The sequence below is a fragment of the Pteropus alecto genome, unplaced genomic scaffold, assembly GCF_000325575.1.
Source record: "Pteropus alecto unplaced genomic scaffold, ASM32557v1 scaffold76, whole genome shotgun sequence".
Classification (NCBI taxonomy): Eukaryota; Metazoa; Chordata; class Mammalia; order Chiroptera; family Pteropodidae; genus Pteropus; species Pteropus alecto.
The window spans coordinates 27,538,624-27,561,095 of NW_006443138.1; the positions used below are offsets into that span (position 1 = coordinate 27,538,624).

Here is a 22,472-nt window from a genome sequence, read left to right on the forward strand (position 1 = left end):
ATGGACACATATCAAAATAAAGAGAAAATCTCAAAAGCAGCTGGAGAAAAAGAAATATGAAGTACTGGAGAACAAATTATACATCTCATTGGCGAGAGCTGTAACTACATCCTCTCTTCCCTTCCTGACCCCAGCAACTTGAGTTTCTCTGCTAATGAGACTGCCTCAGAGAAGAAGAGAACAAGTGCCACCAAGTATCATTTATAGTTTGTCCTCTAGACAGAAGGAAATGTCTCTATAATGGTTTTATATATTTTAGGCTCCCAGGAAAAAAGTCCACTCGTTGTATAAAATAGGCCAGAGCCATAGACTAGAGCTCTGCATGTTGGGGGTACAGGTGGAGGAGAAACCCATGGACAGCTACTGAGCCCTCCAATAGGTCCTGCCCTCCGAAATTCTAGTTACAGGCACCACTGGGTCAACAGAGGTACTTTCTTTTCATCTTCTCATAAGCCAGGAAGCTTGGGTCCATCCTTCTGATTCTCTGCAGTTTGTAGATTCATGTATTGGGTGAGATTCATGTATTGGGTAAGAAATCAAACAGAATACTCATCAAGTTTCCTTCTAATTTTGAGATTCTATAAATCTCTTTCGTAGCGGAAATTTTTTTAAAGTATTGCTCCTCTCTCGGGGGTAAACACTACCCCTTGCACAGTCCTCTGCTGGTTTACTTTTATTCCTTCATTCATAGACTTATTCGATAACTCAACAAAATATGTACTGTGAGCCTAGCACATGCCAGTCATTTGTCTCATTTTCTATGTTCTCTAGTAGTTGGTGAGCAAACTGAGAGCAGATTCTATATTTCACTCATTCTTGTGTTCCCATGTTGTATGTGGTCGAGAAAGGAAGGGAGAGGAGAGAAAGGAAAGTTAGGGAGGGGAGAGGAGAGGAGAGAAAAGGAAGCTGTTTCCCTAACAGTTTATTTTCTGAAAGAGACTAGGCATGTCTCACTCTCCTGCCCTCTTGAAGATTTTTCTTTTTCAGTGGGTTCTTGAGTCAACTGAAACTTGCTTACAGTTTTCCCCTTAGCAACCAGCAGCCTTTGTGCTTTGCTTATGATTTAGAACTCATAGTAACCAAAATCTTCATTTATCTGAAAAAGATTTCTAAATGGGCTTGCTTCCTTTACAGAAAACAAAAACAGATCACTTAAAAAACATTTAAATAGAAAACTTAACAGTATTTTAAATACATTTTAAATGTGTGTTTAATTTTTGTTTCTGGTTTTGTTTTGTTTTGTTTTGTTTTGTTTTGTTTTTGTGGACAGATATTCCAGAGCAAGCATTCCACAAGAAAAATGGGGCTGACTTTCATTTTTTTTTCCTTTCACTAGAGCTATGAAACTCATAACGAGCAGCGCAGGACTGAATCACATCTGTCCTGGGCTAGCATCTGAGTAGCAGTACTACCCCTAATGCCTCTCAGGGTCCACTGACTTCTTTTCTGGCCCCAGTTGGCTCATTACAAGGTGCACAGAGGTTTCTGAACACAATACAGGGAAGGAAGGAGGGTAAGGTATGTTTGCTTTTAAACCACGAGGAAGTTTCTTAAAGAGCTGTGCCCGGGGTCGGAGCTCAATAAATATTTAAGTGCATGTGAGAATGAAGAATACGCCTGAAGGTTCTCCTCAAAACGCTATTCAAATGTGTGTGTGTGTGTGTGTGTGTGTGTGTGTGTGTATCTCCAAAAAAAAACAAAAAACGAACAACAAAAAAAAAGAAAAACACTATTCAGCACAGTTACACACCAAGAACTCCAAAAGCAGCATTATGATGCAGCTCCAGGGCAAAATGTGTCCTATTTATACATACATTTGATCAATGTTCACTGTTGAGTTGTTTCTGCAAACTACCGTGAGAGTACATCTGTCCTAGATTCTGAGCCACTGGAGGCCAGCAAGCTTGGCAGTCAGCATCGCTTGCCAGAGTCGCGAGCAGAAGGGGACTTAGTGACATATTCAGAGAATAGAGCATTCTGTGCCATATAGCACCAAGAACTGTTATGTCCTCTGATATACATCATCTCACTTAATCCTCATGACAGGTCTATAGGATTGGCAATATTATCTCTAACAGAGGCTCAGAGATGTTAGATAATTTGCTCACAGTGACCCAGGTTAGATTTGAACCCAGGATTGGCAGACTTCAAAACATAATCATCTAACTTAGGCCACTGTACTTCTCAATCCTTACCAAATGTTAGAAATGATACCAGATTGGGTGGAGGCAAAGGGCACAGAATTTCAAACAACTGTCTCATTTCTGTCTTCTCCTGAACTTGGCTCTGAACTTCATGCTTTGATGTTCTATTTCCAGAAGGGTGTGAACACACACAAAAGTACACATTCCATAGCACAGTTCAGCCAAGATCTCAGCAGCAGCAGCAACAACTATTAGCTGGCAATTGTGTGCATCAATTTGCCAAAATATTGAATCTCAGCCTCTCAGGGCAGGAGATATTTACCCATCTGCTCAGTCTGTGACCCCTTCACAGTCATGTTGCCAAATAGAGCTTAACCACTAGAGCGGCAGGACCCCCAGATCTGCTGAGTCCATTCGACTTTTGGAGTTTCTGCCTCGTGCTTTGGGCCGGATTATGTACACTTTGCATATGTGAGGGGTTCTTTGCTCCTTTATCATGTTTAGTTCTGGTTGCAGAGATGTGGCCATTTCTAACCTTACAAAAGGTTAGAAAGGTCTGGTATAATCTCACTGAGGACCAGACTTGTGTCATTGAGAAATGTCACCCTTAATTAAGTAGAACAAAACAGCCCTTTTTGGACCAGATAAAATGATGAAGAGGTGTGGTTTTATTTTTGGCTTTTTTTTTTTTTGTAAGATGACAAATTTTGAGCTGATAAAGCATTGTAAATATAGATTTGGATATGAGTACACACAGAGACACACACACACACACGTGTGTGCATACAAAATCTCCATCTCTCCTCACCCCCAATGCCATCAGTTCCCCAAAAGAACCTCGGAGAAGAATACATATTTTACTTAATGTGAAGAGAATAGATATCATTTTGATAAGTTCGAGTGGTATGAAGGCAAGAATCAGAATGACTGGCTTGGCTAGACACCTGCCATTTCTGTCCCCTGTAGTGGGCTTTCAGGATAACCAACCCTGCTGATTTCCAGCCACCTGGCATGCTATTCTTTGCAAAAGCTCAGCTTCTCCTGCTTCTACTCATTTTCCATTCTCACTGCATTCATTCTCTCACCCCAGGACATTTATCTTATACCAGCCATGTTGCTTATTCTCTCTCTGTAGATCCCCTACCCTTGGGACTAGAGGAAAACATTTACAGAGAAAATTCATAAAAGGTCAGAGGTGAACTCCACAGACATAGCAGTATATTCGTAAGACTGATCATCTCAGGCCCACTAAAGTGCCTCCAACCCCAAATGTGCAAAAGAACCCATCCCAACCAACCAAACAAATAAATCAAAAAACAAAACAAAACAAAAAAAAAAACCAGAACAAAAAGGTGACTTACAATGGATTTTGAAGTCCTTGTACTGTCTGTCTTCAATTGCTACCACGTACAAAGCTGCCCGGTCTGGAAACATAAGCCCTCCAGGTTTCTGTTGATGAATTGTGGGGAAATTGGGTCTTGTAATCTATTCACCTGACAAAGACATCACATTTTGAACTGCACATAGAGTCACCAGACAAGCATCCCCTTGCCAGCATTTCTCATTCAGGAGACTGTCACATTGGCCAGGGTTAGGGCTTAGATGGCAGTGCTTAGTTTATATTTTGGAGCAAGGAGAAATTGAGGGACCCATGTGGAATCAACAGAGCAAATGAGGTTGGGGGAAGATAAGTCCAATGAGGAAGAGTGGAAGATGGTATGACCTCTTAGCCTGGAGAAACCGAGATCAGAAGCACACTCGGCTCTCTGGCAGCCATGCAATCCTAAGCACTTATTGATCAGAATAGACTTTTGTCTTGGCCACATAATATAGGTATCAACTACAGTGAAAAAAAGCAAGGTCAGACCTACAGAAGAATGTATGACAGACATGTTGGACCCAGGGATGATCATTCATGTCCCTTAAAGCGAGTTTGGTTTAACAAGGGGACCTAGAAGAGGTGACCTTCTATCCTAAGTCTTCATTTTCTTCCTAGGTTATAGGCCAGGAGTAGAGCAGCAAGACAGCCAGCAGACCAATGAGGGGACAGCATGCAGGACACTTACCAGCCACTTGTCCCTGGCAAAGATGACTGTGTTGAGCATTGACTCATAGAAGAGACAGTAGCCCATCCACTCGCTGATAATGATGTCTACCTTCTCCACAGGCAGCTCCACCTCTTCCACTTTACCCTTAAATATGGTAATGACTGGAAAATAAGAACCCCAAGACCATACTTTGCAAGGATCCTAACTGGGAACTGTGAGCACCCCACATCAAGGCCAGACCTACAAGTTTTAGCCCTGTTCTGATTCTACTTTTAGGATGAGACAAACCTTACTCTTCACCATGCTCTTCACCATGTGAAGAGAACTGAAAGCTACTTTCATGTTTTCTCCCTAAATGTATTGAGCAGTTACTATATTCTAGACTGTGCTAAGCCCATGACATGCACCATATCATGTAATCTTCCAAACAATTCTATGAAGTATACACTTTATTGTTATTCTTATTTACAACTAAGGAAATCAAAGCTTAGAGCAGTCACATGGGGGCCATGAAAATAGAGCCCAGGTCTGATGTGCCATGACTCTAACACTCTTCTCATGGCCCCCATCCCCCATTTTAGGCGCCCATGATTATTCAAACCCAAAGAAGCGGTGCAAGTTGATTCCTCTACTATTCTTACATCTGTTCACAGTGAGGGCTCGTCCCCCAGTGGGTTCATGAGGAAGGTGACTTGATGTTTTGACAAGAGCATGGGCTCTGCAGTCAGAGAAACCTGGGTTTAAGTGCTGGATCTTCTCATTATTTAGCTGTATGACTTTCCACAAGTTACTTGATCAAACCAAACTCCAATTCTTCAAAGAACACCCAGGAAAGTGACACCTACTTAGCACGTGGTTGTACTGATGAAATAAAATAATGTATGTAAGGTGTCTGGCTCATAGCCGGAGCTCAGCAGAAGGTAAACGGCACCTGGCATTTCCCCCACTGTTGGCCAGCCCACAGAAAGGTGAAGGGGAAAGGGTGAGGATAAAGCCCCAGCTCTACATGGTCTCTGCTCATGAGTCATTTTCAAGACCTTCTGGTCCTTCTGTGGCAGGAGAAACTTCTTAGTTGGGTTTTCGATCATTTGACATACATGTACACCTAATTTTGGAGTCTCTTTTTGTATTTGTTGCAAAGATCAGAGCAAAAGCTCTCTTAGATGCGGCTGTGAAATTGACAGGGTGATTTATTGGTTGGCTGGTTCCATCTGAACAGTTCCTCTGAAAGGTTACACATATTCATGCTCTGAAACTCTCTTTCTGTATCATCTTCTGAAAAATCAAACAACAGCTAAGCTTTGCTGGGAAAACTGAAAAATGGCCTGTACCCAGGAGTAAAAAACAAAAACAAAAACAAAAAAACATTTGCTCCGAATCTGAATTTCAGAATGAGTGCCCCCCCCCCAGAGTGAGTGAATGCTCTCCCTATTCTCTGTACCAGCCCTTGTATCTATTTGCTGCTATCCCCTGATCAACATGGGTCCAAAAGATGATAGGAAGCTAGAAGAGAGAGAGAGATACTGACATATAGAGATACAGTAGATCACAGAACAGCAAAAATTGCACACTTTCTGTTTATAATAAGGCAGAAGGAATCAATTAACCCTATAAAACGCTCAATGGTCTGGACCTCTGCTCACTTAACATCACCCTTCTGCATATAAACTTTTCTCAGAGCAGCCATGGCTCCCACTTGGCTTGGTGAGTAGATGTTCCTTTTGCGAAGGAAAAAAGATACACTTCCCTCCAGCCCAGTTGTGAACTAAAGTTTGGACCCCATTCATCCACTTACACATTGCTTTTATGTAGTGCCCAACCTGCACAATCTTATGCTGGGGTCCTGGAGGCAGACAATTTATGCTCGTGTACCAGCTGACAACTAACCTTGTTTAAATAGTTTCTCTTTTGGGGGACCTCAATTTCCTCATTGGAAAAAAAAGGCAGTGGGGGGAGTTTCTCTAAGCTGAAAATCCCTAAGATCCTTTGCAGCGCCAATATGCTTTGATTTTCAAATATGTATTGAGTATGTGTAAGGTATTCCTCAAGTATGATTGGTGAGAATAACTGAGATCAATAAAGAAACAGTGCCTTCAATATCCAGTTTGACCCTAGTTTGCACCAACTCCTCAGGTCTGATTTTTTTAAAGGAGGCTACATGTTTCTATGGACCCAAATGCAATTGCCTGAGTCATCGAGGGGTATCCTTCCTGCTTTCTATTGTCACTACCAACAATTACTTCAACTACGAGATTCAATTTCCCAATCTGCAAAATGCTACCACTTGTAGTGGAGTATATGGCATTTAATTAGGGGCTATTGGCCAATGTACAGCATTGTGTTGGCTCAAGAGAGTATGTGGGCGTGCATAGCCACAGGCATCCCTGCTCCACGGCAAGGGGATCTTAGCCACTGACAGCAAGGCTCCGAGCAGCCATGGGCTGCAGAGCCCCATGCTCAATCTGGACCCCACATTTCAAAAACTGTGTCAACTCAAGGTTGTATTGAAGTCACTCTCTAGAGCTATATTTTTATTCCATAAGGATGATGGAAGGTTTTTTCAACTAGCAATGACAGGACTCTTGCTCGTAGATTTTAGAATGATTAATCATAACTAAATGCACAACAGGAAGCGATAAACTCCAAATTGGGAGATTTTCTCCCTGTAACTTCATGTTTGCAAATTTGACATTCAGATTTTGGGGGTGGGGGTTGTTTTTAGTGGGATTTTTTTATTTTTGGCTTGAGTGGTTATCACATAAATTTAGTCATTCTGATTCATGGTCATTTGTTTGACAGTTTTTTTTCTTAAACCAATCAGGCCAGCCTGATCTTATTTGAGTCTCCACTGTGTTCAACAGAGTCAGCAGGGCCCGCAGGATATGAGTGGTCTCCCCATTATTGAGTCCTCACCCTTTCCCAGAGAGGATCGTGTCCCATGAAAGAGTGGGCATGAGGGTCAAAAGTGCGAGGACTGGGAGCCTAGCATAAGGTAGCGGAACTTCTCTGATGCCACCACCCTCCTCGGCACAGTCACTTGCCACCCTTTCCACCCTGCTCACACACCTATTTTAGCGATAACCACACCACCTGCCACACACCTTCTGGGGCCTGACTCCCCTCGAGCCTGAGGTCTCCTCCTCTTAGTTGTCTATTTTAGCTTCCTATTTCCAGGCTCTAGTAGAGCACTTGACTCCTCACAAATATTCCAAGATCATTACTGAATGAATAAATGAATGGATGAACAAGTAATTTTGAAAAAAGGATTTTGGATTCAGAGACAAAAGATCTTTGAACTAGTTCCAATCCTGATGGTAAAAAATTACTAGCATCTGAATAGCAACTTGAAGAATGATTGCACGTGTTATCTCAATAATTCTCACAGGAACCTGTGTGGTTGGTTTCATTGTTCCATGTGCCGGATGAGAGAACTGGAGTTTAGAGAGGCAAAAGGTGGAGCCAAAACCTAGGCCTGTTGCGTACAGGTCACCAACCTCCCTGAGATTTCTTTCCTTCATCTGCAGATGGTCGCAATATCCAACTCACCTACATCATGAGATTGCTGTGGACACCAAGCAAGTGCCTGGGATGGCGGGAGAAAAGAAATCAGAAAAGCCCGAGGACAGCCCATTCTTCCTCTGGAAGTTGGACAGGTTGCTTGGTAGGGTGAGGAGAGGCAGAGTCATCACAGAGGTAAAACCCATCAACCTCCCTGTTGTCAGCCCTGCCTGGGTTTCCCATCTTTGTCTTCTCCAGGGTCCAGGTACATGGATAAACCTCTGTTACAAGGTCAGACCCAGCCCCGTTCTTGAGCCACTAGTGATGGGAGAAAGAGAACATAAACATCTTTACCCTCCATATCTGGTGGTACTTGGACTGTATCCTGCAGAAGACAGACCCTGTAGCTTGAGTGGCATAAATGAGCCCTGGGCACTATGTATACTCAATATAGTAGAAATTTAAATATGGTTCCCCTTTCTCTTCCTAAATCCTCTATTCACCCAAGAACATGGGACTTGAGCTTCTGCCTTGTACCTAGTGCAATATCTGCCTAGCTTCATGTCCTAGCAAGCTCTGGCTCTCTTGAGGGCTGAGGGCCCTGTCTGCTCAGCTGGAGCTCTCAGCTTTGGCCAGAGTCCTTCCCTGGCTAGCAATCCTGCTTGGCATTTCTCCTTCCCTGGGCACTGGCTGGACAAACACTTGGGTAATCGAAAGCATACCAAGACTCGTCTCCCACTCTAAGTTACCACTGATCACTTAAAACCCTAGCACTGTGCAGCCTGGAGTTCCCCAATACATTGGCCACAGGCAGATGATTTTGTGGGCTTGGCTAAGGGGGCAGAGATTAAGAAGGAAATGGTACTGGACAAAGTGGTTAAAATCAGTGGGAATGTAGAAGGCTCAGGGATTCCAAAAACCATGCCAGGTTTCACTTACATGGGACAGGCAGGAAGTTTTTCCTACCTCAGGGAATCTGTACTGGCAGATTCTGGGTAAACACTCTTCCCTCCACTCTTGGCACGCTGGCCTCTCCCTGTCTCTCGGGTTTCTGCTTCAGTGCCCCTCTTCTCAGAAAAGAGTTCTCCTCCAAGAGCTGTGCTGTTCAATGTTTAACAACAGGCTCCAGGAGAGGGGAAAAGCCCTGATTTGTAGCGTTTGCTAACGTCAGTGGTGTAAATACTTCCAAGATGGCTGATTTCAGTTCCTGTCATGATGTCACTCTAGAAAGGGTTGGGAAGAGAGGCACAGAATCAGCTCTCAGAAGGCAGGGTGAGCAACTCTAGCAGGCCTCTACCACCACCTGTTGAAAGTGGATGCCCCGTTTTTCTCAGCTCTTCTATCGTGCTTCTTTCTAAGTACTTTCATGATTTTAATTCTATCGTGATGCTGTTTGTTCACTTGCCTTGATGTCTGCCTTCTCTGTGAGACTGTAAGCTTCATGAGAGCAAATCTCTTATCTGTCCCGTTCGCCACTGACTCTCCCATGCCTGGCACAGGGCCTAGAGTGTGGCACAATAATGCTTGAATGAATGAGTACGGGAAACCTCGTCCCAAGTTGGTTAATGGGCTGCTTCACAAGTACCCAGGAAAGGAAGAAACAACTTCCAGGAACCATCAGTACAGGTCATTAAAAACAATTATAGCTGATTCATCTCATTTCTTTGTTTGATAGGGTTATTAATCAAGTTATAAATGAAATAATAATAGCAATAGTTAACATCTATTGGCTGCTTACCACCCACCGAACACTGATAGATACTTAACAACTGGTTGTCCAGGTAAGAAGCCCTGATTTTTGCATTTGCTGGTTTTTGTAGTATAAATACTCCCACTGTGGCCAATTTCAAGCCACCAAAGTGACTTCATCCATTCCATAAATCTACTGAAAAGTAAACAATCAGCTCTCAGGAGCCTGTAGGGCCTGCTCCGGTACACCACGGTTTTACATACAGTAACTTCGTAATCCTCACAATAAACTTGTGAAGTATCTGCCACCATGATTCCCATTTTACAGATGAGGAAATCGAGACACAGAAAGTGAGTTTGACAAGGTCTTACCTCCATGGCATCTTCATGGAGAAGGTGACAAATTGTTGTGTGGATTCACAACTGGCTACCTAAATGTATTCCAAGGAGCTGATTAAGAGTTTAACGTGGACAAGCCTGAAGGAGCTTCCACACTCACCCCAGGGCACCTATCGAATATGCAGTTAACACCAAGCAGAGAACAGTGACCCAGGTAGAGCAATGCTCTGTTCTTAAGGAAGGGCTGAATCGAATAACATGAAGTTTAACATCAATAAAAAGTGGGACTCAGTTTGTATGCGAAACATCTACTGAGCAGATACAGGTTGGCAGTAATATTATAGATGATTCTAGCTCAGTGCCAGTGTGACATGGCTTTTCCCACAATTGCTAATGGAAACTGGAGGTGCATTGTTACAAGTACAGCATGTGGACCCCTCTAGCTGCCTGGCTGTGTTTATTTCTCAGCATGACTCTCTAAGGGTGAGAGATACTCTGAGACATGGCCAGAAGAAAAGGTGACTCAAATCAACACAAAGGGTAAAGAACCTGGGGGTGTGTAGCGTGGAGATGTGGAAAGAGAGCAATCATGTGAAGAAATCTTCTTGCTCTGTCCGGATCCAAAGAAAAGACATAAAGCATTGGGAAGGTCTCAGGGGGACAGAATCCACCTCAGTGGAAGGCAATGCTTTTTTACAATCACGGCTCTCAGATGGCTGGTGGTAAGGTCCCTGACAGAGGACTCATCCCAGAATGGAAAGACTGCAGAATGCAGAGGAATGCTGCAGGAGCAGAGAATTCAAGCACCATCTATAAAAAGCTTGGAATGTGTGGCCAGCAAGGAGCAAAGTATAGAACATTAAGCCTGAAAGGACCTGTAGTTCTTGCTTTCTAAGCTCCTACTACACATGAGGCCCCGGAGTAGGCACCTTACACATATTATCTCTAATCTCCCAGCAACCCTGCAAGCCGAGCATCGACGGAAAGCTAGCAGAGCTCAGAAAGGTGAAGTGATTTGGCAGAGCCCTCCTTTCCACCACATTGCAGAGGACCCTCTGTCCATTGCCACTCTGTTGTCATGCTATGCTCAGGCCTCCTCCATCCATGACGTGAATACTTCAGGACACGCACCAGGAGAAGAGAAAGGAGGGGCATACTTTTTTTCCTTTAGTTTTCTGAGAATTAAAAAGATTACACTTTTTTGTTTGTTTGTTTCTAGAACTATAAAGATTGTGTCGATCCCTGAGCTCCCATGTCAACTTTCACAAATGAATCTACCTTTTTAAGCATCTCAGCAGCCCACTGGTTTCCTCGGCGGGGAAAGAGAGGAAATAATAGTTGTCAGAGCCGAAGTCAAAGAGGAGGCTGTGAGCACGTGTGGGGGCCATGCCTGTGGAAGCAGCCATGTGAGAACTGCACAGCCACTGCGGGGGGCTTCGTGGAGCAGTGTGTCTACATGTGAATAATCCATCCTGAGGAGCTGTGTGGAGGTGGAGAGGGAGAGAGATTGATTGATTGATTCTGGGTGGCAGGTATTTTATGTCCTGTATTGTTATTTATGTCTCTACACCTACACTCCTGAGACCCACACAAATGCTGGCTGACGCAGCATTTCAAAAGCATTTCCATGGAAGCATTTGTGCAGTCAAGCTGTCCTCTTTCTAGTACACATGCCAAGGCTGGATGAGCTGTGTGGCGACGGGGCCCTGGGTGGCCTCACTGGCTCCACACCACTGTTGCTGCCCCTGGGGAGGAAGAGATGAAGACAACTCTGCCTTATAAAGGCCCCTTGGCCTTGAGTTCTCTCCTCCTTGATACAATGTATGTGAGGAACAAGAACCAGTATGAGGCTCAGGGGTGGCTATTCACTTGGGGGCAATGGTTTGTCTTTCTTGGGACTTTACCTCAGTAATCAAATCTGAACCATCAACATACAGAGCATGGAACAATTCCATCTGAAAGCCATCAGGTGGGTTGGGCCCAAGGAGGGGTGGGGTGTGGATACCACAACAGTCCCATTGAGGCTTGAGTGGGTAAGGGCAGCCCAGCACAGTATGTCAGAGCTGGAGAAGGTAAGCAGAGCATCCGTGGTGTTTGAGGGTGAAGTCTGGGGACCCAGGAGGTGCCTCTGCCAGCTGGAGCCTGAGCAAGGAGGGAAGGGTACCTTTGCAGGACACTGCCTGGCATAGGGCATCAGAGCCCAGCACTGGGTGATAGAAGTGTCTGCATGAGGCAGGAGATGCTGATAATGGAAAATTGTTGACACACAAAGGGATTGATCCAATAAGTAAACATATTTAGAATAACAAGAGCCAGATTTTTCACCATCAGAGGAAGGAGTCATAAATATGGAGAGGGAGATAAAGCTAGAGTAAACACTGTGGTGTTGGATTAGAAGTGGAGGTGTCACGTGAACTGATACTTAACAAATATGTATAGACAGATGTAGAAATACATGTTATGTAAGTGTGTATGTACACACACGCATACACACCCACATTCTCTAGTTTTTTCCACTGAGACAGACTGGGACCATTAGCATCCTAAAATAAATGAGCATGCCTAGCCCTGATCCTCATCTCTAAATGCCATTGTCCATAAGTGGAAGCAAGTTTTGCTGGAGAAATGGCTAATGCTAAAAGAGAGGCCTGGAAAGTACAAGACAAACCTGAAACATTTGTGCCAAAAATAAGAAAGCTCACAAAAAGTGAAGGAGATATCAAAAGGTCTGAAGATGCTTCCAGTGACCAAATCAGGGGCAATTTGAGTATCAAAGTAAGTACAGATAATAACAGATATAACCTATTGAATAAAATGGGAAATTAATGAGGAGGAATGAAATACTTACATCATTTCGAAGTACCTGTCCCAGAGAATCTTACTAATTATAAATGGGAAAAGAGCAACTTTACTGTGGAGGAGCCTAGCAGACGTCGCCTGAACCACGTGAGTGAAGTAAATGCTGTCAGAAATGGGACAAATCAAAACTGCATGCCACCTACTACTAAGCCATGAGAACACAGTGTGCATCTGTGGTATATCTGCAGGGCAAGTCACCTGAACTCAGTTGTGAGGAAGAGTCACACAACCCGAACTGGGGGACATCCAAGGAACACTGGCCTGTGATCTTCAAGCGTCAAAGGCCACAAAAGCTGAGGAAACAAGAGACATGACGACTAAATGCAACGTGTGATCTAGAACTGAATCCTTCTGCTATGAAGGATGTGATTGCAACTGGCAAAACATGACTAGGATCTGAGCACTAGATAATGACAATGTATTCATGTTAGCCTCCTGATTTCGATGGCTGCCATGTGGCTGTATAGGACAGTGCCCTTGCTTGTTGGAAACATACGTTAATGTATTCAGGGATGACAAGCATCATGTCAACAACTTACTCTCAAATGGCTCAAAAAAAAAAAAAAAAAACCCCGGCTATATTCGCACCTTTTTTGTAAAATGGAATGTTTCAAAGGTTAAAAGAAAGAAAAGCAAAGGAAGAGAAAGGGAATTTTAAAAGTTACAAGAGTCTGAAGCAGAGGAAGTGAGGAGGAGCCATGAGATGTGAACCAGAAGGGGTAATTAGGAATTGTGCAATTTTTCCTGGCAAGTGTTCAGAGCCAAACTGCCCTCCTCCTGAAAGTCAGAGACCTCTCAGCTGCTGTTAGCTCCTCCCATTCTGGGCCCACCCCCACACTCTGCTGCCAACAGCACAAGGCAGTAGCCCTCTGCAAGCCAGAGTGGGAAGATGAGCCCAGGGAGCTGCAGTTCCAGGCCCCAAGAGCCAGCAACCTTAGAGGCAGAGGAAGAGTAAGGGGCTGGGCACCCTCTGAGGGCAGGAATTACTGTGCAAGGGAAATCTGTGCAGAAGCAGGAGGTGGTCAAAATGTCCTTTGAGAGCTTCATAGGGCCCAGGGCTGAGATTCAATAACCTCGAGAGGAAATCTGATTTTCCATCTATGTGCACCCACCCTCCCCTCTAAAGGTTTACATTTTCATTTTCAGAATTGGCAGGCACTCATTGAGCTTCTACATCAACATAAACACTGCCCTACATCTCCTATCCTCGGTTTCTGCATCTGTTAAATGGAAGAACCACTTGTCCCATTTCAGAGAGCTAATAAAAGGGAGGTGAGAGAAAACGCATGGATGGCAGACTGTCTCTCTTGTAGAGGAAGAACTGACTGTTTTCTTTTTCCATCTTTAGTAGTTGAATAGAGAAGTCATTTCTCTATCCCTTCTGCCCTGGTCAAGTATAGAAGAGATCTGGCCTCCTGAGTGAACCAAGAGAGGCTGAATGCCAAGCCAGAGGTCGGGAGTATCTGAGCAGCATTCCCCGATTCCGGCTGAAAGAGCCTCTGGGTCTTGGCATTGCACATGGCCCCCAAGGTTGTTGCTTACCCATTACCCCTAGCCTTCTTCACTTTCACTCATTCACCTCCACTCCCTCCACTGTTCACTTCCTTCCACATCCAGCTCAGATTCCATGGTACGTTATTATCACAGCTCTGGCTCCTCCCTCCATCTGTTGTGTCCTCTCAGCAAAGCCCCAACCCAGTCATCCTTCCTCTCTAATCACACCCAAGCTGCTGAGCACAGTAAGAGAAAAATTAGACACAGGGAGAACTGACAACAGTGTTCATCTATGTCCACACACCACTAACAGGTGCTGATCACCCCCCCAGCCATCTCCCTCCAAAATACATCCCTCCCTCCAAAATACATCACTCCACTAGCCCAGAGTGTTTGCTTCCCTTCTTTCCCCCAATAAAAGACCATTCCCTTCCTTCTCATCTCCCTCCAAAATACATCCCTCCCTTCTTGGTCTTTTCCATCAATGACTGTCTCATTCTTCATTGAGAAAACGGAAGCAGGGGCTTCTCACCACCAATCCACCTCCCTCTGGACCCACACTCCCCACTTTGCCTCTGTTACTGTGGTTAAACTCTCCCTACATCAAGTAAAATCCAACCTTCCATCTGTGCTTTGCACCCCAGGCCCTCTTACTTTCTCACAGTTCTTGCTACTGAATTTACTTTTCCCTGTATCTATAATTTTGCTCTTATTCTCTACTGGACCACTGAATCATACACGTTTTCACATCTCCTATTCTTAAAAAAAAAAAACAAAAAACAAAAAACGCAGTTCCTTGACCCCACTTCCCCCATAGCTACTGTCCCATTTTTATGTCCCCCATTATAGCAAGAAGACTTGTTTACAGTCCTCACTTCACAGTCTCTCCCTAACCCGCTCTAACTGGAATTCGGTCCCCACCTCTACATTCAGTCTATTCTTGTTAAGAGCACCAATAACTTCCATGTGGCCAAATTCGATGGCCACTCCTCTGTTCCCATCTTACTTGATCTCTCAGCATTCCCTAGAGTTGACCACTTCCTCCTTCCTTTGGCTTCCTAGTACTCATCTCTCCTGAATGTCTACCAACCTCATTGAATGTAACTTTTCTGCCTCTCTGCTGGCCCCGTCTCCTTTGCTTGACCTCCAAAGGTTGAAATGCCCTAGTGCCCTATTGTTGGCCCATTTCTTTCTTCTAGCTATGCTTTATCCCCAAGAGACCTCATCCAGTGACTTTAAATAACATCTGTATGCTGAAGATTTCCAAGCATATATCCCATGCTCTGACTCTCCTTGGAACTCTAGACTAATATAGCCAAGTCTTACTCAACATGTGCACTTAGATGCCCAATGGGCACCTCAAACCTGACATGTGCAATTGAGAACTCTTGACTTCTTTTTCCCTCCTGTCATCCCTGTAAGTGCTCTACCTTGTCTTCCACCATCCACCCAGTAACTCAAGGCAACAACAAAAAAAAAGTTAGACTTTGTTCTTATCTTTTTTCCATTCTCATATATGGTCCATTAGCAGATCTTTTTGCCTCTATTTCCAAACTTAGTCCAAGTGGTCACCTCTTTCCACCTCCACTGCCACCACCCCGGTCCAAGCCACAGCAGCTCTCCCAGGAGCACTCAAATTACTTCTTAATGTGTCTCTGCCTATACTCTTGATGCCTACAACCCATTACAATCAATTTTTCATGCTTTTTTCTTGTTTAAATTCTCCAAAAGGCCTCCATCATCCTTAGAAACTTATTTTCCTAGGTTACAAACCCTACATAATCTGGCCCCACTCAACACAGGACCTGGGGATTAAATCTCATCCTAATAACTCATAAAAGATACGAAGAGGTCTTTTGTGGGCATGAGTCTGTTCAAGGTGGGTTCCAGAGGGAAGGGCCTGGGGAATGTTGCAATGCATAGGGAAGAAGTAAGAAGAGGAAGAGAAGGGAATACACTTTTATAGTCAGACTCCAGCTTGAAGCAAGTCCTGCTCTCAAGGGCAACTCAGTTGCTAAGACAGCCTTATTAGCAGTGGGGCCTGTGGGTAGTAGAGGACCACACTTCTTCAAAGGCAGAGCCTGGGTCTCCTAGGATGCCACCAGGTAGATGATAGGGAGATGTAGGGCTGAGGATTGTGGAGAAGGAGAAATAGCTGCCAATTTGCAAAACTCAATAGATTGTCTATAGCCAAAGTCAAGCAGAGGGCACGATGACTAAGGATTTAGCCACAGGCTGGGCTCATAGGAATTTGGGCTGGGACAAATGTGCCTTTGGTTGACATGGCAAGGATTGGGAACCTCAGAACTCCATGAACACAATTCTGCTAACAGGGCCTCAGCTGGGCTCCACATCCTCAAGGCCAAGTGTTCTGTTCTTCTCCCTCTTATGGCAGTCTATGAGACCCAAACAAGAAAATACAAGACCCCCTCACCCGCTCCATCCATGGGAAAACAAGCGGAGGTATGTCTTACTGTTGTCCAAGTGGTTGGCCTTAATGATCTTCTCTGAGTAGTCAGAAATACTGGAGCATTCAATCTAGAAAGGGCATAGAATAAAGGGGCAAAGTGTCAAAAAAAAATATCCAACAGTAATTTAGCAGATGGAGAAGCTGAGGCCTAGAGGGGTACAGTAACCTACCCACAGTCAACACTGATAATTTGTGGCAGATTAAAAGCTACAGCCCAGCCCTCCCGATTTGCAGGCCAGTAGCTCTCCCACTATATCAGGCTGCCTTTGCTGTGAGACCGAAACCCATCCTGTGCTTTTCGCTGGAGGGCCTGGTGCTCAAGTTGAGAGACTTGGAAGGACCTGACAGGCCTCATCTTCTGACCAGGAGAGCATGGCATGAGGCAGCATGGCCACTGTCTTCTCGGGATAGGATGTAGGCCTGACCAGAGTTCCCGGGACCCTCCCTCAACATTATCTACCCACCCTACCCCCTCCAGCTGTCACTGATAAGACTGGGAACATTCTAAAATAAGGACCATCTGCATAAAGCCAAGTCAGAGCCTCAGGGCCAGTCTTAAGATCCCTCCCCCAACACACACACACACAAGTTGACTCTCACCTCTTCTGCAGTCTACACCTTTGAAAGAATTGGTTTGTTTTGTTTTGTTTTGTTTTAAATCTAAAAGTCTTTTCAGGCTTGAAAATCTCCTGAGTAAAGGGCCAAGGTATTTGAGAGATTAGTTGACCATTAGCTGCTAGCAGGACCTTATGAGAATAGCAGGAGAACAAATCCCAGTCTGGGGGTTAGAGGGCTTGCAGGGCTTGGGCATGCTGGGGAGGGCCAGGGAGTGCTGGGAACAGAGGGGCAGCTGCCAAGAGCTGTTCTGATCTCCTTAGGTAGATCCCCACAGAGGCCAGCTTGCACTAAGGCCCTGGGGCTCCCTTCACCTCCATACTCAGGCCCCACCTCAGACTGCCCCTAGGGCCTTGGGCATTTGCATAGGGTACTGAGGGGGTTGCTGACAGCCTCCATCAAAGCCTTGAGGAAGGTGAGGGCACCTACAGGGTCAGGAAGGGGTCATTCTGGTAGAGGAGATAGACCCTAAAGACAGGCCCTTTCCAGAGTAACCTTTGAACCTGTTGTCCTGTTGTCTGCAGGATGGTGTTTCTTTTTCTTTTTCAGACCCTAAAGACAGGCCTTTTCCAGAGTAACCTTTGAACCTGTTGTCTGCAGGATGGTGTTTCTTTTTCTTTTTTTATTATTATTTATGCCTACAGCACCTGGATTTCCTAGGTGGTCTCTCATCCAGGTACTAACCAGGCCCGACCCTGCTTAGCTTCAAGATCAGACATGGGGCTTGTTCAGGGTGGCATGGCCGTAGACCATGGACCGTGGCTTCACTGGGGCGCGAACCCAGGACCTTTTGCATGTAAAGCAGATGTGCTAACCGCTACACTGTGGAACCACGTCCAGGACTGTGTTTCTCTTTTTTCCCTCTTCTTGCCACATTTTCATCCTATTTGCAAGAGGGTACTGAGTTTAGCAGTGGGGAGCATGGGATCTGGAGCCAGACAGCCTGAATTCACATCTGGCCTCAGCCACCTTCTAGTTCTGCCTCAGTTTCCTCATAAGTCAAGTCACAACTCCTGTTTCACGTGGTCATTGGGAGGAAAAATGAGCCAAAGCTCAGAGCATTGATAGGCCCTCTGAAAGCACACAGGATGCGTGAGGCTGCATTAGTATAATTCTTCTTCTTTTTCTTTCTTCTACCTTCTGCCTTTTCTCCCCTCCCCCTTCTCTCTTTACTCTCTTCATTTTCCCTTTTTTTTCTTTTGTACTTTCTAGTTTTTTTTCTCTCCTCTTTCTGATCCCTCTTTCATTTCTCTAGCTTTTCTCTTAGTCTTTCTATCTTTCTGTTTCTCTCCATTTCTCTCTTCATGTCTATCTCTCAGTTTCACTATCTTTGCTGCCTCTGTCAATTCTCTCTCTCTCTCTCTCTCTCTCTCTCTCTCTCTCTCCCCCTCCCTCTTTTCCTCCCTCCCTCTTGCCGTTTTGACTCTCCCACTAGAAAGAATGGTGGGTAGAAGGGGGAGCCTGGAACAGGAGTCACTGTGAAATGACCCATCCAGAAAGAAGCCCAGCTAACTGATGGAGCTGTTTATAAAAGAGCTGTTATAGCAAAAGAGCAGGAGGCAGACAGATTGGGACGAATCACCACAGCTGGAAGGCACCCTGCGGGAGGCCCCTGACAACTCCTTGGCTGGAGCACCCGCAGACTTAGAAGTCAATGACAGGCGGCCCTGCCTCTGTCTGTTCAGTGCTTGGCTACCCATGTGTCCAGCCATGGCTGGAGATGAGACGGGGCCTTAGAGACAGCACTGGTAGAGAAGGCAATGGGGATCACTGGGTGGTCTCAAGTTCAGCTCTGAGGCTCTGTGAGTTCATTGGAAGTGGAGTATGTCCCTGGACAGCAGGCCTCCATCCTGGTGAGGAGGGTCTTATAAAGGAAAGCTGGAAGGTGAGGAGGGGCAGTACCCATGATGATGACAGGACTTGAACTTGGGCATCTGGATTGGCCCCATATTGTCAACATGTGCTGCAGCTGAGTACATTGTAGTTTTTCTGATCAATGCTACACAAGAGGTGCCTTGCGCACACCTGTGTGCTTTCTAGAAGACCCTCTATAGCCAGGGCCCAAGCGCTTTCCGAGTCAGGCATGGACGAGGAACGTTGTCCATGCTGGAGACTTAGGGGCAGGCCTCTGAGGTGAAGGCTGGCCAAGGGCATTTGGAGAGCCGTAGTCAACTCGGGAGCTTGGGGTTCTCAAGACAGGCTAGAGCTTGACGCAGGTAAATGCAAAGAGAGTGAAGCCTCACTGACAGCTGCCCAGCTCTTCATAGGCCTCTGCAAATGGGCTAGCTGTCTCATGCACATGCTGTGAGTTTGATTGTAGTGTGCCTTAATTTTGATCAAGATTAATTCCCATTTTCCAGCCCTAGACCCATTGCATTTTTCAAGTGTCAGCGTGTAGCTCAGAGCTCTCTTTTTCACAATTTCTTCCCAGCTCCAGACCCTCCCAGCCCGCCATCATCAGGCTGTGTATAGCTTCATTGTGGGAGCCAGAGGCAGGCTGAGAGGTTTTCCAGAGGGTCAGCTTCCACTTCTAGCCAGAGAGGCTGCAATGGCCAGAGCAGCAGAATTTAGGTCTACCAATTTTCCCTTTAAAGAACAAAGGAAGAGAGTTTTCTTATTATCTCCTGAGGCCCTATCCCAACTATACTAATAAACACTGAGCATTTGTCATATGTCAGGTACTGTTCAAAGCACTTTACATATGTATTAAACTTGCTTATCTCTCACAATCATCCCATGGGCAAGGTGCTGTTATCATGCCCATTTTATAGATGGGGAAACTGAGGTACAGAGAAGGAAATTGCCCATGGTTACACATCTCGTAAGTAGAAGAGCAGAGATTCAAACCAGAGCACACATGCGTAACGATGCTGCACTGCCTCTCAGACCGACAGGAGGACTAAGGTAATGATGACACTAAAATTGTTTATGAAAAGTCAAAAATCCTCTGCAAATGTCAACAGTCCCCAGGGCAAGGAGCAGTGCCTGGGTGACAGGAAGCCATGGGAGGTTGCCCTGTCTCCTGAGAGTCACACTTGATTTTCTCCTTAAGGGTGCGACCTCAGCACCCAAAGAGATGGACTAGGGTTTGTACTTCTAGAAAGGGCCAGAGAAGATCGAGGGCAGGACTGGCTCTGCGGAAGCCCTGTGAGGGAGGGAGCGGCATGCTCACCCCAAACACCTTCTTGGCGCCTGCTTTCGCAGCAAACATGGAAAGGATCCCAGTACCACTCCCGACGTCCAGCACCACTTTATCTTTGAACACATGCTTGTTGTGGTACATGGAGTTCCGGTAAGTGAGCGTCCGCACCTCATCCTTCAGCATTTCCTGTATGGAAAGAAAAGAAAATATCGATGTATTCAAGGCACCTGGTAGCACACCAGGGTCATGGGCCCCAGGACTATCCCACCAAATTTCTTCAAGGATCTTGACGATGTCACCGGGCAAGCCACAAAAGAGTACCATGGGGTGGCCGGGCCAGCGGCTGCCTGCATCATTACAAACAACTCCAGACCTAAAACTCTACCCAAGAAAGACAGCTTTGTGCTGTCAAAGGAGAAACTCTTGTCCAGACCTGGGAAAGCTCCAATTTTCAAAAAAATAAATAAAATAAAATAATAAAATCAGTACAATGCAGCATGATGGATTCGAGTTACACTTGAAGCCAAAACCCTGTCATGGTAAGAGAATTGCCCTTAAGCAGGTTATTAAAGGAAACCTTTGTGTGCATACTATTTTTATTGGTTTGTTTTTAAGAATAGAAAACGTGTTCCTTTATCTACAATTACTTAAGGGCTTTGTGGTAGGAAAGAAACTAATTACCCATTACAACTATCTCCAGCACAAGGAGAACATGATTAATCTGTGTGGAGGTGAGGCAGGGGCTTCGTCCCTTCAAGGTATCAGCAAACACTCTGGCCAATAATATTGGGACTTTTTTTGAATAATTTCAGTATAATGTTTTTAGTATAACTTGCATACAATAAAAAGCACAGATTTTAAATGTATGGCTAGGTTTAAGAGTTTTGACAAATGTATTCCTGCGTAACCACCATAATCAAGATATAGAACATTTCTGTCACCCAGAAAGTCTTTCATGCCTATTTGCAACTAATCCTCACTCCCACTCCAAACAACCAATGATCTAATTTCTATCACCAGAGCTTCCTTCTGCCAGTCTTAGAACTTCATATAAACTGAATCATACAGTATGTACACTTTTGAGATTCATTCATTTTCTTGCATGTATCTAAGGTTTTTTCCTTTTTTGTGTTGCTATTGTTGTAGTTCTTATTCTTGTTCATGTTGTTGACTTGTATTCCATTATATGAACATATCACAATGTATTTATCAATAACTTGAATAACTATCTAGAAGTGGGTTTGTTGGGTCTTAGTAGGTGTTTAATTTCATTAGAATTTGCCTAACAGTTTTTCAGAATAGTTGTGCCATTTTATGATCCCACTAGCAATGCATGAGAGTTCAAGCTGATTCACATGCTGGCCAGTTAGTCTTATCGGTCTTTTTAATTTTACTTATTCTAGGGGATATGAACTGGTATCTCACTGTAGTTTTAATTGCATTTCCCTGGTGGCTATTGATGCAGATAATTGTTCATGTGTTTATTGATTATTCATATCTATCTTCTTTTATGAAGAGTCTGTTTCATCCTCTTTTTTTTTGAGCTATTTATCTTTTCCTTATTGAATTATAGGAGTTTATATATTCTGGAACCAAATCTTCTATCGTATATACATATTGTGAGTATTCTAATCTGTGGTTTGCCTTTTCAATTTCTTATAATTGTCTTTTGAAAAGCAGTTTTTCATTTTAATTTTTCATTTATTCTGATTAGAATTTGTTGTGTCCTGCCTAATCTTTGTCTACCTCAAGGTCACAAAGATATTCTCCTATGTTTTCTTCCAGAAGTTTTATAGTTATGGCTTTTACTTTTAGGTCTATGATTCATGTTAAATTAATTTTTGTATGTGGTATATTTTAGGGATGTGAGCTCATTTTTTCATACAAATAGATGGCTCAAGCACCAGTGTTCATTTACCCACTGAATTACATGGGGGAAGATCCTTCGGAACAATTCTTCATTTGTTCCAATTATCTTGCCACCTTTGTCAAAAATCAATTGACCATACATGTGTGTCCTCTCTGATTTGTTCCATTAGTATACCACTTCAACACTGAGTTGATTACCATAGTTTTATATTAACTTTGAAATAAAGTGGTGTCAAGCTTCCAAATTTGTTCTTCTTTTACATGATTATTTTGGTTTTTCTAGATCCTTTGCATTTTCATATACA

General features: G+C 44.4%; 1 protein-coding gene and 1 pseudogene across 2 annotated transcripts in view; both read right to left on the minus strand.

Moving 5' to 3' along the window:
• The window catches only part of PRMT8 (protein arginine methyltransferase 8), a 177,731-nt gene that overhangs the window by 19,443 nt on the left and 135,816 nt on the right, over nt 1–22,472 (minus strand). For both annotated transcript variants that reach the window (XM_006923851.1, XM_006923850.1), the window contains exons 3-6: nt 20,329–20,484; nt 16,546–16,609; nt 4,211–4,353; nt 3,506–3,593 (exon numbers count right to left, since the gene is read on the minus strand). In XM_006923851.1, coding sequence (XP_006923913.1) covers nt 3,506–3,593; nt 4,211–4,353; nt 16,546–16,609; nt 20,329–20,484 — 451 coding nt within the window. The remainder of the gene's footprint in view (nt 1–3,505; nt 3,594–4,210; nt 4,354–16,545; nt 16,610–20,328; nt 20,485–22,472) is intronic.
• Nucleotides 17,792–17,906, minus strand: LOC112472507 (annotated as a pseudogene).